At 32.6% G+C, this 15,640-nt stretch overlaps 1 protein-coding gene across 1 annotated transcript in view; it reads right to left on the minus strand.

Annotated features, from left to right (window-relative positions):
- Positions 1-887: 887 nt before the first annotated feature.
- LOC144371277 (uncharacterized) overlaps positions 888-15,640 on the minus strand; it is a 60,389-nt gene continuing 45,636 nt past the window's right edge. The window contains 1 exon segment of the mRNA XM_078033681.1: positions 888-2,535. Coding sequence (XP_077889807.1) covers positions 888-2,535 — 1,648 coding nt within the window.

Consider the following 15,640-nt stretch of genomic DNA (forward strand, 5'->3'; position numbering starts at 1 on the left):
AGTGAGGCCCTATACATCTTAGCAAAACCTACACTAAATAAAAAAGAAAAAAAAACTGATAATGTGGTTTACTGATTAAGTGTCCCTAAGTTTAAGAGGCTCTTAAAAATTTAAATTTTAAATTTCATATAAATCTTAAGAGACTTCTGAAATAATCAACTCTGAGTGTTATTAGTATTTCTCCAGTTGTGAAAAATGAGACTCTTTAGTAATTGTTGATTTATACTAAAATTATTTCCTTTGAGGGATACACAATTCTATACTTGTATTTCCTTATTTCTACAATATCAGCTAAAGATGTTAGGAAAGTTTTCAGCAAATGTCAGAAGCAAGTACCCATTTTCTACATTTAAATGATTTTTTTTCACCTAGGTGCCAAATACTTCAAGGGATGGGCCATAGATAAAAAACTTACTACAATCTTTATATTTGTCAAGGTGTTTTTGTAAATATTTTACTATAATCTAAGGTACACTTTGGACAAATCTACTCCACATTTGATACAGATATGAGGTCAAAATTTTTAAAATGTCAGAAATTTGAATACAGTCTTGGACACATTCTTTAGGTTTCTATGTGCTATAAATCCTTCAGTGTTTTAAAAATGTTAGATCAATGGCCAAAAGCTTTACAAAAATTTTTTCACATGTTCTCTCACTCGAATGAATTCTGAGGTGTTCAGTAGGGTGTGAACAACTATTGGAGACTCTGACACCTATTTTACACTTGTATAATTTCTGTGGTATCATTTGTCTGGTGTGAAATAGTGTTGAACTGCTGGGAAATAAGGGTTGACTCATCCTCAAAGACACTGATGCAATGTTTTCATTGTAAAGCTTTTCTTCAGTATAAAATCTATAATGTTTAGTAAGATGTGATCTTCAATATTAAAAGCTTTGCCATTCTTTACATTTATAGGACTTCTCTCTAGTATGGGTTCTCTGGTGTCGAGTAAGTGATGATTGTTGATTAAAAGCTTTGCCACATTCTCTACATTTGTAGGGCTTCTCTCCAGTGTGGATTTGCTGGTGCTGAGTAAGTGATGATTTTTGACTGAAACTCTTGCCACACAATTTACATTTGTAGGGCTTCTCTCCAGTATGAATCCTTTTGTGACAATTAAGCTGTGATGTGCTATTAAAAGCTTTGGCACACTCTTTACATTTGTAGGGCTTCTCTCCAGTGTGGATTCGCTCATGCTGAGTAAGTGATGATTTTAGACTAAAACTCTTGCCAATCACATTACATTTGTAGGGCTTCTCTCCAGTATGAATCCTTTTGTGACAATTAAGCTGTGATGTGCTATTAAAAGCTTTGGCACACTCTTTACATTTGTAGGGCTTCTCTCCAGTGTGGATTCGCTCATGCTGAGTAAGTGATGATTTTAGACTAAAACTCTTGCCAATCACATTACATTTGTAGGGCTTCTCTCCAGTATGAATCCTGTTGTGGCAATCAAGATTCGAGTTTATATTAAAACTCTTGCCACACACTTTACATTTATAGGGCTTCTCTCCTGTATGAATCCTGTTGTGGCAATCAAGATTTGAGTTTGTATTAAAACTCATGCCACACACTTTACATTTGTATGGCTTCTCTCCAGTATGAATCCTGTTGTGGCGATCAAGATTTGAGTATGTATTAAAACTCTTGCCACACACTTTACATTTGTAGGGCTTCTCTCCAGTGTGGATTCGCTGGTGCTGAGTAACTGATGATTTTTGACTGAAACTCTTGCCACACAATTTACATTTGTAAGGCTTCTCTCCAGTATGAATCCTGTTGTGGCAATCAAGATTTGAGTTTGTATTAAAACTCTTGCCACACACTTTACATTTGTAGGGCTTCTCTTCAGTATGAATCCTGTTGTGGCGATTAAGATTCGAGTTTATATTAAAACTCTTGCCACACACTTTACATTTATAGGGCTTCTCTCCTGTATGAATCCTGTTGTGGCAATCAAGATTTGAGTTTGTATTAAAACTCATGCCACACACTTTACATTTGTATGGCTTCTCTCCAGTATGAATCCTGTTGTGGCGATCAAGATTTGAGTATGTATTAAAACTCTTGCCACACACTTTACATTTGTAGGGCTTCTCTCCAGTGTGGATTCGCTGGTGCTGAGTAACTGATGATTTTTGACTGAAACTCTTGCCACACAATTTACATTTGTAAGGCTTCTCTCCAGTATGAATCCTGTTGTGGCAATCAAGATTTGAGTTTGTATTAAAACTCTTGCCACACACTTTACATTTGTAGGGCTTCTCTTCAGTATGAATCCTGTTGTGGCGATTAAGATTCGAGTGTATATTAAAACTCATGCCACACACTTTACATTTGTAGGGCTTCTCTCCAGTGTGGATTCGCTGGTGCTGAGTAAGTGATGATTTTTGAGTGAAACTCTTGCCACACACTTTACATTTGTAGAGCTTTTCTCCAGTATGAATCCTGTTGTGGCGATCAAGATGCGAGTTTGTATTAAAACTTTTGCCACACACTTTACATTGGTAGGGCTTCTCTTCCATATGAATTCTCTGGTAATTTTTAAGGCTTGGTTTTTGACTGAAAGCTTTGCAAAATTGTTTACATATGTAGGGCATTACTCCAGGGTGTGTCAACTGCTGACAAATAAGATTTGAGCCTTTATTAAAAGTTTTGTCACATTCTTTGCATTTGCATGGCATATCTCCTGTATGAACACTGTGATGTTGAGTAAAGTTCTTGAGTGCATTGCATTCTTAACATTGGAAGGTCTTCTCTGCAGAATAAATTTTTTGGTGTTCAGTAAGGGTGAAAAAAACTTTAAGGCTTTCCCACACTTTTTTTATTTACAGGTCTCTCCTTCATTCTAAATCCTCTGTTATTTAACAAGTTATAACTTTTAACTAAAAGTTTTTTCACATTCTTTAAATTTGTAGAATTTATCACTGTCATAGTATCTGCTGTGTTTTAAAAATATATCAAAGCATTTACCTTCTCAATATCTTCTATACAACTCGGGCTGTCTTTCTGTATAAATTTTCTTGTATTAAGAAAGCTCTGTACTGTGGTTAAGAGCCCTTTTACATATGTTACACTTGCAGGTTTTGTCTTGGCTAAGAATATTTTAATGAACACTAGTTTTTGATCACTGAAGCAATACTTTCCTACATGGTCATCTTTGTAAATTTCCTTTAGAAAAGGACTAGGATTTCTCTATATTCATAAATTTTATTATCAAGGTAAATATACTGGTCATTACTCAGGGTAGAGACATAGCTTATTGTGTGTTACTTATAGCATTATCTACATATTGCTCTTTTCAGAAATCTTATCAGAATTGTCATTAAGCAATAGTGGGGAAGTAAAAACATTTCTACAATTCTTAATATTGTCCATTTGGGCACAAGCAGAAATTAATCTTTTGTTTCAGAAAAATGGACATTTTATTAAGAAATTCCCAAAAGGAGCATTTTGGAAATATATTTTCTGTGCAAATGTTTGACTGGAATTTTAACTCAGTGCTACTTTTATAGTTGGCCAAGTTAAAAACTGATGCATGGTCTGGATTTCAAATTTTACACATTGACTTTCAGTTCAAAAATGGCTGTGGATTTATTCTTAAAGACATATAAAACTCCCTAAAATAATTAGAATACATTGAATTTGTTTTAAGATATAAATTTTCTCTGGTGTCTTTTGACCATAAAATTTTTATCATAAATAGGGACTACTGATTGATTTACTCTATTATAATACAATTTTTGAACTTTACTCTCACCTATATTTTCCCATTGTTTTTTTGGTTGTAAACAGTCAAAGTCACTCTTTACATATCTTCCCTCTCTCTCATTTATTCCCTGCTGTGGTAAAATTTCTCGAGGATGATGAGAAGTCATGGTTGTAATAAATAAAAATAACAAACATGTTTACTTACTGTACTGCACTGAGTATATTTTTCAGACATAATAAATTACAGCAAATAATAACATCAGTAGGAGAGTAAATTATTAAATCCAGTCTATCATTTCTGTAGAAATTTATAAATCAAATAAAAATAAACACAGAAAATTACTTTGAAAATTTTTCTAATCATCTTTGTGTTCACACTATCCAAGATGAGTACATTACTATGGAGAGTAATAAAGTAGACAAAAAATACTTTTTGTTACACAAAGATTTTCCTACTTCAGAATATATTTTCAAAATCTACTAACTTTCTTCTGTTTCACTAAAAAATAAAAATATGAAACATACGAATATTTGGGGACTGTTCAAAAAGGGGTTCCTGCTTACCAACAGAAAAAAACATGGCTAAATCAACTGTAAGCAAAGTTATGAATTACTTCAAGGGAATAGTCAATTATCATTTAAAAGAAGTTTACTGAACTAAACCAACACACAAAAAACAGAATAAAAATAAGTGAAGTATTGTTAATAGTAATAAGCAGAAATGTATGTTTAAAGACTTTCTTCAGAAAATGTCTCAAACAGTCAGGGGTGGTTGTACATAGCAACATAGGAGGTTGAGCTAGAGCATCAAAATTTGAAGGCCAGACGAAGTAAAAAATGCAAAGTACTAAATCGCCCTTAATTTCTCTTTTTAGTATTAATAAACACATCTCAGAAAATAGGAAAAATGAAACATCCAAGCAGCTCAGTTTTCTCCAAGTTGTAAAGACTAAAAATAGGTGTTAATCCAAGTTTAAAAACTCAGGATACTGAGAGCATCCAAGCAAAAAGATGGGTCACCTAGAAATGTGTAACTATATAACTGTGAAATCCTTAGTCGAATCTTCATAACACAGGAAGGAATTCATTCTATCTATATTCAAGGGATGAAAGAATAAAATTATCAACCAAGACATTATATTCACAGCTCCTACCTTTCAAAAGAGAAGGAAAATTAAGTCTTTAAACATATAAAAATACACACACTATATATCAACACTGGATCTGTTCTCCAAAAAGTACTAAAAGTAACCCTTCATTATAAAATGTAAGTGCACAACATCATAAGTCATATAAAATTTTAAATATTTCTTGACAAAAACAATTCTATTTTATTGTAATGATGGGTCATAAAATATGTAATTTTGCAATAGAATTTGAAAGACAAAAGCAAAACAACAATACTGTTAATAGGCATATATACCTGAAACAAAAATATAATCTTAAAAGGTCACATATATATATTCAGTTTTTAATAAAGTGAAGTCAAGTTGATACTCATACAAAGTATGAGTAGGAGATTCTTCATTTTTAGAGTTTTTTGTTGGCAAATGCAAGATTCTGATCAAAATTCTGATCAAAACAAAACTTGGATATCTGAATTAACTCTAAATATCGCAATTGTAGATAGTCTACAGGATACTCTAAATCTAAGAACACACACATACTGAAAGCAAAAAGATATAATAATGACACATACAAAAGTGATTGAACAAAACCTGGGCTGTATAAATTATAGTACACAAAACATAGTTTAAGACAGTTATAGGTTATAGAAGACGTTTTAAATTAAAAAAAAAAAAACTTTGAAAAGAGGCAAAAGAGAGAAAAAGACCCTTTTCTTAGGTTCTGAAATAAGAGTAAATACATTCGTTACGTACTTCATACTTCCCAAACACACAGAGAAAACACTGAGAGGGTTGAATGAAAACAAAGAATCACCGTCATACTAAGAGACATAAATCCCTACTTACTGAAAAGAGAAATACAGTAAAGCAAAATGGTAATTGCAAACCATAAGACTTTGAAAACATTTTGAAACTACTATAGACTTATAGAATCCCTGTTCTTAATCACAAGTGGGATATTATGCTGGTTAGATCAATTTTATATATTAAAACAAAGGTTAATAAATATTTAAGTGATAGTTATTTTGTAACCAACATGGAATAAATATTTGAAGTCAAAAGTGGTAGGGATTTTCAAAAATCTCTAAATATGTGTCAGTTGATTGAACACTAGTAGGCATGATGTTGTTCAAAATTGAAAGATTAAATTTAAAGATGTTTATACTACTTAAAGTTAACTAGAGGCTCCATGTAATATTCATCAAGCTCCCATTGTTAAATTTTTTTTGCAGAGAAATCTATCCTTTAAATTATATGAATAACCCCCAAAATACAAATAAGATTATTTCCCTGCTAAAAAAAATATATTAAAAGTTATAGAATTTATTGTAAATGCAAACATGGAGTCAGGTAGATGGAGTTCTTAGTGAGTGTGGCAATCAGCCCTCACATCAATAGCAAACTAAAAACATTGCACACCAGTTTTGTTACATTGTTATTCAACAGAGCCATCATGGGGGATGTAAACCAAATATCCCTTGAAAAGAATGATGAGCCATATTGGAATATAAAACTACAGAATTTTGAAGTCAAAGAATTTATTCTAATTATATATTTTACAAAATGTATGTACACTAGGTTAACTGAAATGTCACAGAGAGAATACTGCAGAATTCGATGAACATGACATCTCTAAACTAAAAAAGAAGCTTTCTGAACAAAAGAGAATAGTAATGTGATTAGGAGACAGAAATGAGCCCTTGCTTCCTAGGCATTGGTTTTTTTTTTTTTTGTTTTGTTTTTTTTTGAGATGTAAACTTTGTAGAAATATATTGCATAACAATTGGATTTAATGTAACTGAACTATATATTTACAATTTTGGAGACAATAAGTTTTACTTTGTGGTTTTGATTACACTGAAAATTAACAGATAAAGAGAATGGCAACACTTCTCAAAGCTACATTTAAAATAATGTGGTCTTTATCCTTGAAATAAGAACAAGCTCATCAATATACAAATGATGAGCATGCATGTAATCTCAGCTACTAGGAAGTCTGAGGCCTGCAAATTGCAAATTCAAGACAACCTCAATAACTTAGTGAGAACCTCTCTTTAAATATGAGTGAAAAAGAGCTCGGGGTGTAGTTCAGCATGAGAGCATCACAGCCATCAATCTCCAATACAATTACACATAGAAAACTTCAATTTCTACGTACATGGGCAGAATGAAAAGCCAATCAAGATAAAATACAAAAGTCATAGACAAAAGAGGCTTAATATTTATACAAGCAAAAGAACATATAATATTTTTGGCAATACAAACAAGAATCATACATAACTTAGTTTGTGAAGCAATTAACTAATATGAGAAAACCCAGTCTATAACATGGAACCTACTGTACACAATATTAAAAAGAGGAAAAACAACCAAATTGTAAATATCCACAGATATATTATTTTACAAATCCTCTAACTCAAATAAAACTTACACCATCTCTCAAAACAGCAGTCATTGTCCAACTTGACATTCATTCCATAGCAGATAATTTCATAGAAAATCCATTACACATATCAGAAAGAACACTGATAAGAAAATTTTAGTGAAAAAATGTATAATAAGATTAGAGACACTGACTTATGATAGTAATGCATTACAATGGGTAGACCTAGAGGTCTCCAGAAATGTGCAAAACTTTTCTGCAAATAATGGAAGAAGAGCTGGAGTTGTAGAGCAGTGTTAGAGAGCTTGTCTAGCATGTGTGAGGCCCTGGGTTCTATTCTCAGCACCATATGTGGATAAACAGGAAATCCATTAACAACTAAAAACATTTTTTAAGTTATGGAAGAGCTGTCAGATAACATTAACACTCAAAAGGAAAAGGGAGTATTTTGTTGTTAATTTGAATGTATGGAGACATTACTGAAGGAAAAAGAGGATACTACATAATTTTAAAGCACAAAACACAGGACAGGTTTTTCTATGATAACAAGAGAAAGAATTCAAAGCTTCTCAAAAATATTTTCTGCTGGATAATGTCTCAATGTACCTTTTTGAATTTAGGCTTCCTCCTCTACCTCAAATATTTCCTTTGCTATATGTGGGCCACAGGATTTGACATCACTGCATTCCTATAGGTCAACCATATGTCAAGTGAAAGTCATATATCATGCCACCAAAGGAAAACATTAAGGATGAAAGTAAACATCATTAATATTTTCTTGATAGCACCAAGAACTACCCCATCTTTAATATTGAAAGCATAAATCTGCAACACATTCTTGTGGAGAAGTTCCCAAATGATATACTTCAAGGGAAGAAAACTAAATAATGATAATTAGGAATTTTGAAAGAAAGTTATGCTCACCCACAAAGACTAGGTTGCTGTAGTTCTCCAACATCACTTCTCTATATAAATTCTGCTGAGCAGGATCCAGGCATTTCCATTCCTCCTTAGAGAAATCAATAGCCACATCCCTGAATGTCAATGGCTCCTGAAATAAAAATTGTTAGATCAATAGAACATGGACCAAACCATTATTCATTTTATAATTTGAATTAAGAGTTAGTAGAACTGAAAATACGTAAGTCTAAAAACAGTATATATATATATATATATATATATATATTCCATATCAGAGTGAAGTGAAGGATATATATCATAACCCAAGCACTGAATAAAAGCCCAACGCCTAACTTTTCTGCAATCAGTGAATGTGAAATTTGGTGGACATTCCAGATGAAGATCAGACTTGTCAAAGATATTCTTATGAGGTGATTGTGCACAAGGGACACAAAAAGAGCAGTAAAAAAGCTTTTTAAGACAGTCTGGTTTCTATTCTCTCTGCTTTCTATCCATGAGATAGATTAAGCTCCCCAATACAATTAGTTTCAAGTATCATCCATGACACATTCCCAATGTGTAGAATAATAATAAAATATTAATATTTGGAGACATGTAAAGTGACACTACCACCTTGTAAAAAGACAAACTTGAATTATTTGAAGTTTTATAAGCAGTTCAACAAGTGAATCAATTTGATACAATAGAATGAACAATGGGTTACAGAAGACTTTAAGGAGAAGATTAAAAAATTCTTAGAGGTAAACAAGAACATAGACACAACATATCAAAATCTCTTGGACACTATGAAAGCAGTACTAGGAAAAAAATTCATTGCATGGAGTTCATTCCTTAAAAGAAGAAAAAGTCAATCATTAATCTCATACTTCATCTCAAAGCCCTAGGAGAACAAATCAACAGCAAAAGCAGTAGGAGGCAAGAAATAATCGAAATTAGAACTGAAATTGAATTAAAAGAAACAATTAAACCTTGACAAAAAGTTGGTTCTCTGACAGACCCTATGCTAATAAAGACAAAGAGAGATAAAATTCAAATTATCAGCATGTATGATGAAAAAGGCAATATCTCAACAGACACTACAGAAATAGACAAGATATTTAGAAATCATCTTGAAAATGTATACCCCAATAAAACAGAAGACACTGAAGGCATCAACAAATTTCTTAAGTCATATGATATGCCCAGATTGAATCAGGAAGACATACACAATTTAAACAGACCAATATTAAATGATGAAATACAAGATGCCATCAGAAGCTTACCAACCAAGAAAGCCCAGGCCCAGATGAATACACTGCGGAGTTAAACAAGACCTTTGAAGAAGAAATTCAAAAATACCAATATTCTTTAATTTATTTTAGAAAATACAGAAAGAAGCAGCACTTCCAAACTCATTCAACGAGGCCAATATCACCCTGATCCCCAAACCAGGCAGGGACAAATGAAAGAAAGAAAACTTCAGGCCAATATCTCCAATGAACATAGATGAAAAAATTCTGAAAAAAAATTATGCCAAATTAAATACAAAAACATATTAAAATGGTCGTGCACCAAGATCAGTGGGGTTTGTCCAGGAATACAGGGTTGGTTCAACATATAGAAATCAATAAAGGTAATTCATCACATCAATAAACTTAAAAATAAGAATCATATGATCATCTCAAGAGACACAGAAAAACCATTTGACAAAATACAGAACCCTTTCATGTTCAAAAAATTAGAAAAACTTGAGATAACAGAAAAATACCTCAACATCATACTGGCTCTCTACATTAAGCATAAGGCCAACATCATTCTAAAGGGAGAAAAACTAAAGGCATTCTCTCTAAAAACTGAAACAAGACAGGGGTGCTCTCTCACACCATTTCTATTCAAGATATTTCTTGAAACACTGGCCAATGCAATTAGACAGATGAAAGAAAGTAAAGGAATAACTACAGGAAAAAAACTTAAATTAGCACTAATTGCAGAAAACATGATTCGATACCTAGAAGACCCCAAAAGCACCACCAGAAAACTTCTAGAACTAAAAAAATAATTCAGCAAAGCAGCAGAATATAAAATTAACACACCTTTAATAAAGGCATTTCTGTATATCAGTGACAAAGCCACAAGAAGTAAATAAGAAAAACTACCCCATTTACATTAACTTCAATAGAAGAACACATAGGATACTTGGGAATCAACTTAACGAAAGAGGTGAAAGATCTATACAATGAAACCTACAGAACACTAAAGAAAGAAATCAAAGAAGACCTTAGAAAATGGAAAGATCTACCTTACTCTTCCATAGGCAGAATTAATATTATCAAAATGACCATACAACCAAAAGCACTACACTGATTTAATGCAATTCTGATCAAAATCCCAATGACATTTCTCATAGAAAGAGAAAAAGCAATCATGAAATTCATCTGGAAAAATAAGAAGCCCAGAATAGCTAAAGCAATTAAAAGCAGGAAGAGCAAAGCAGGTGGTATCACTATAACAGACCTTAAACTATACTACAGAGCAATATTAACAAAAACAGCATGGTATTGGCACCAAAACAGGCTAGTAGACCAATGGTACAGAATAGAGAACACACAGACTAACTCACAAAATTACAATTATCTTACATTAGACAAAGGTGCCAAGAACATGGATTGGAGAGAAGATAGCCTCTTCAACAAATGGTGCTGGGAAAACTAGAAATCCATTTTCCAAAAAATGATATTAAAATCCTATCTCTCACAATGCACAAAACTCAACTCAAATTGGATCAAGGACCTAGGATTTAAACCAGAGACTCTGCATCTAATAGAAGAAAATGTAGGCCATAATCTTCATCACATGGGGCTAAGCAGCCCCAACTTTCTTAATAAGATGCCTATAGCACAAGAATTAAAAACAAGAATCAACAAATGGGATGGATTCAAACTGAAAAGTTTCTTCTAAGAAAAAAAAAATCTGAGGTAAAGAGAGAGCTTACAACCTGGGAGTAGATTTTTACCCCTCACACATCAGATAGAGAACTAATATCAAGTATATAAAGAACTCAAAATGCTAAGCACCAAAAAATCCAATAATCCAATCAATAAATTGGCCAAGGACCTGAACACTTTTTAGAAAAGGTTGTAGAATCAATCAACAAATATTTTTTTAAAAACTTCATCATCTCTTGCAATTAGAGAAATGCAAATCAAATCCACTCTAAGATATCTCACTCCAGTCAGAATGGCAGCTATCATAAAGACAAACAACAAATGTTGGCAAGGATATGAAGGGATAGGCACACTCATACACTGCTGGTGGGACTGCAAATTGGTGCAAACAACATAGAAAACTGTATAGAGATTCCTTGGAAATCTGAGAATGAAATATATATATATAAATATATATATATATATATATAAAAATATATATAGCATACTATAGGGTCAGATCCAAGTCAATATTTATGGCAGCACAATGCAGAATAGCAAACTGTGGAGCCAACCCAGATGCCCTTCAGTGAATGAATGGATAAAAATATGAGGCATATGTACACAATGAAATTTTACTCAGTAATAATAAAATCATGGCAATTGCATGTAAATGGATGGTATTGGAGAAGTGAAGTTAGGCAATCCAAACACATAAATGTTGAATGGTTTCTCTGATATAAGGAGGCTGAGTACAGTGGGGTAGGGAGAGGAAGCATGGGAGGAATAGATGAATTCTACATAGGTCAGAGGGGTTGGAGGAGAGGGGATAAGGCAGGGGATTAGCAGTGATTGTGTAATGTGATGACACCATTATCAAAAGTACATATATGAAGACACAAATTGGTGCCAACATACCTTATATACAACCAGAGATATGAAAAAATGTGATATATATGTGTATTAAGACTTGTATTGCAGAAAGAAATGGGTATATATATATATATATATATATATATATATAATGGCATAAATTAGCATAAATATACTTTCTATACAGAGATACGAAAAATTGTGCTCTATGTGTGTAATAAGAAATGTAATGCATTCCCCTTTTGTCGTGTATTTAAAACAATAAATAAATTTTTTAAAAGAAATATATTGAAATCCATTGGGGACCCTATAAGCCTACATGGCTATGTATCTTAAAAACACAGATTTGGAAGGGAAGATGCATGTACAACATGAGAAACTAAGAAAGAATGTGCCCCAAACTAAGATGCTACATTATTAGAATTCATGGTCAGAATAGCAGGATAAATGGGAGAAGGTACATAATTTTTCTGTGAATTAAAGGATGATATGAGAGCAAATACAGGCAGTAAAGGATTATTTTGATAAATAGTTACATAAGCAAACACAGAAAGCAAAAGATTCCTTCAATAAAGAGATAGAGATTTTGAAAAAAAAACAGAGATCCTTGAAATGAAGGAAACAGTAAACCAAGTTAAGAAATCAATAGGAAGCATCTCCAACAGAATAGATCACTTGGAAGACAGAACCTTTGACATTGAAGGCAAAATATATAATCTTGAAAAAATAAAGTTGACCCCAGTGAATATGGTAAGAAACCATGAGCAGAAGATTCAAGAATTGTGAGATAATATTAAAAGACCAAATTTAACAACTATTGGAATAGATGAAGGCATAGAGGTTTAAACTACAGAAATGGACAATCTATTCAATGAAATAATACCAGAAAAATTTCCAAACACGTAGAGTGAATTGGGAAATCAAATACAAGGATCATATAGGACACCAAATGAAAAAGATCACTACAGGTCTACACCAACGCACATAATAATGAAAACACCTAGCATGCAGGAGGAGCAGAGCATTTCAAAAGCCACAAGAGAAAGGAATCAATTACATATAGGGAAAACCAATCAGGATCTCTGATTTCTGAACTAAGACCCTGAAATCTACAAGATCCTGCAACAATATAGACCAAGCTCTGAAAGAAATGGATGCCAATCAAGAAGCATACCCAGCAAATTAAATTTTGATTAGCCATTAGATTTCGATTCAGATGGTATTTTATGACAAAATAAAAACTTTCCATCATACTCAAAATTTTAAAAAATTTACAATGAGAAATCTGCACTACAGAACATCCTTGGCAAAATATTCCATGAGGAGAAAATGAACAACAATAAAAAATCAGAAAAGGGTAGTATCACTCTAAAGGAAAAACCTATCAAAGAGAAACTGACTTAGTTAAATACCAAAAACAAACAAAAATAACTGGGAATGCAAATCTTGTCTCAATAATAACCCTGAAAGTTTAGTTCCAACTCAGCAATCAAAAGACAGGCAGATTTGCTTAAAAAAAAGATCAACAATATGCTGACTTCAGGAGACTCATCTCATAGGAAAAGGCACCCAGACACTAAAGGTGACAGGTTGGAAATAAATATACCGCTCAGGCTGGGGTTGGGGCTCAGTGGTAGAGCACTAGTCTCGCACATGTGAGGCCCTGTATTTGATCCTCAGCACCACATAAAACTAAATAATAAAGGCATTGTGTTCATATACAAAAAAATAAATATTAAAACACATACCACTCACATAAACTGTGGAGGCAAGCAGTTGTTTCTATTCTTATATCAAATAATGTGGACTTCAAGTGAAAGATAATCAAAAGGGATAAAGAAAGACACTACATACTGCTTAAAGGAACCATACACCAACAAGACAGAACAATTATAAATATACACACCCCAAAATCAATGGAGCATCTATGTTCAAACAGACACTTCTCAAGTTTAAGGGCCACGTAGACCATAAGACAATAATTTTGGGTGACTTTAAAAAACCTCTTTTACCACTGGATTGATCTTCCAAACAATATCCAGACAAAAACTATAGAACTTAATAATACAATCAACATCTTAGATTTAACTGACATACATAGAATATATCATCCTTAAACAGGCGAAGAGACTTTCTTCTCAGCAGCAAATGGATCCTTCTCTAAAATAGACCATATGTCATGCAAAAAGGAACTCTAAGCAATACAGAAAAGTAAAGATACTACCCTGCATTCTATCAGATCATAATAAAATAATAAAATGAAGATAATGCTAAGTTAGCCAAACCCAAAATAACAAATGCTGAATGTTTTCTCTGATATAAGGAGGATGACTAATAGTGGGGTAGGTAGGGGGAGCATGGGAGGAATAGATGAATTCTATTTTGGGCAGAGTGGTGGGAGGAATAGGGAGTGGAAAGGGATTAGCAAGGATGCTGGAATATAATAGACATCATTATGCAAAGTACACATATGAACACATGAATTGATGTCAACCTACTTTATATACAGAGATATGAAAAATTGTGCTGTATATGTGTAATAAGAATTCTAATATATTGTGATGCCATATATTTTTAATTTTTTTTTAGTTTTCAAAATGAATAGTTGGCTCTTTGAAAAACAAATACATTTGATAAAACCTTACCCATACTACTGTAGAGAAAGAAAGAAATACTCTAATTACTAAAATCCATGATGAAAAAGGAAATATCACCATGAACATTAGAGAAATACAGAAGATAATTACAAATTATTTTGAAAATTTGAAGTGCAATAAAACAGAAAATATTGAAATCATCAACAAATGTCTAGAATCATGTGACTTACCCAAACTGAATAAGTTAAACAGATCATTTTCAAGCAATGAAATAGAAGACACCATCTAAAGCCTACCAACCCAAAAAAATAAAAATAAATAAAGCCGAGGACTCAATGGATACAAGACCTTTAAAAAAGAACTAATACCAACACTCCTCAAATTATTCTATTAAATATAAAAAGAGGGAGCACTTCCAAACTCACTCTGTAAGGCCAATATCTCCTTCATTCTAAAATCAGACAAATACAGAAAAGAAAGTGTACTTCAGAACAATACCTCTAAAAAGCAGAAGCAAAAATTCTGAATAAAATTCTGGCAAATCAAATACAAAAACATATCAAAAAGATGGTTACATGATGAAGTGGGATTCATCCCAGGATGCAACGTTGGTTCAACATACAGATATCAATAAATGTAATTCATCACGTCAGTAGATTTAAAGATAAGAACCTTATGATCATCTCAACAAATGCAAAAAAAGCATTTGAAAAAACACAGCACACCTTCATGTTCAAAACACTAGAAAAAATAGGGATAACAGGAACTTCCCTCAACATTTTAAAGGCTGTCTATGCAAAGTCTCAGGCCAACATCATTTTAAATGGAGAAAAACTTAAGGTATTCTCTATACAATTGGAAACAAGACAGGGATGCCCTCTCTCACATTTCTATTTAATATAGTTCTTGAAACACTGGCCAGAGCAATTAGACAGATGAAAGAAATTAAAGGAGTGATTCTGCAATCTGCATTTGGGGTAAAATTGGGAGTTCATAACCCTCTTCAATGTAATGTATAAAATATGATATGTAAAGAGCTTTGTAATGTTGTGAACAACCAATAAAAGAAAGAATTTTTAAAAAAGAAATTAAATGAATAAGCATAGGAAAAGAAGAACTTAA

The sequence above is a fragment of the Ictidomys tridecemlineatus genome, chromosome 16 (genome assembly GCF_052094955.1).
Source record: "Ictidomys tridecemlineatus isolate mIctTri1 chromosome 16, mIctTri1.hap1, whole genome shotgun sequence".
NCBI lineage: Eukaryota > Metazoa > Chordata > Mammalia > Rodentia > Sciuridae > Ictidomys > Ictidomys tridecemlineatus.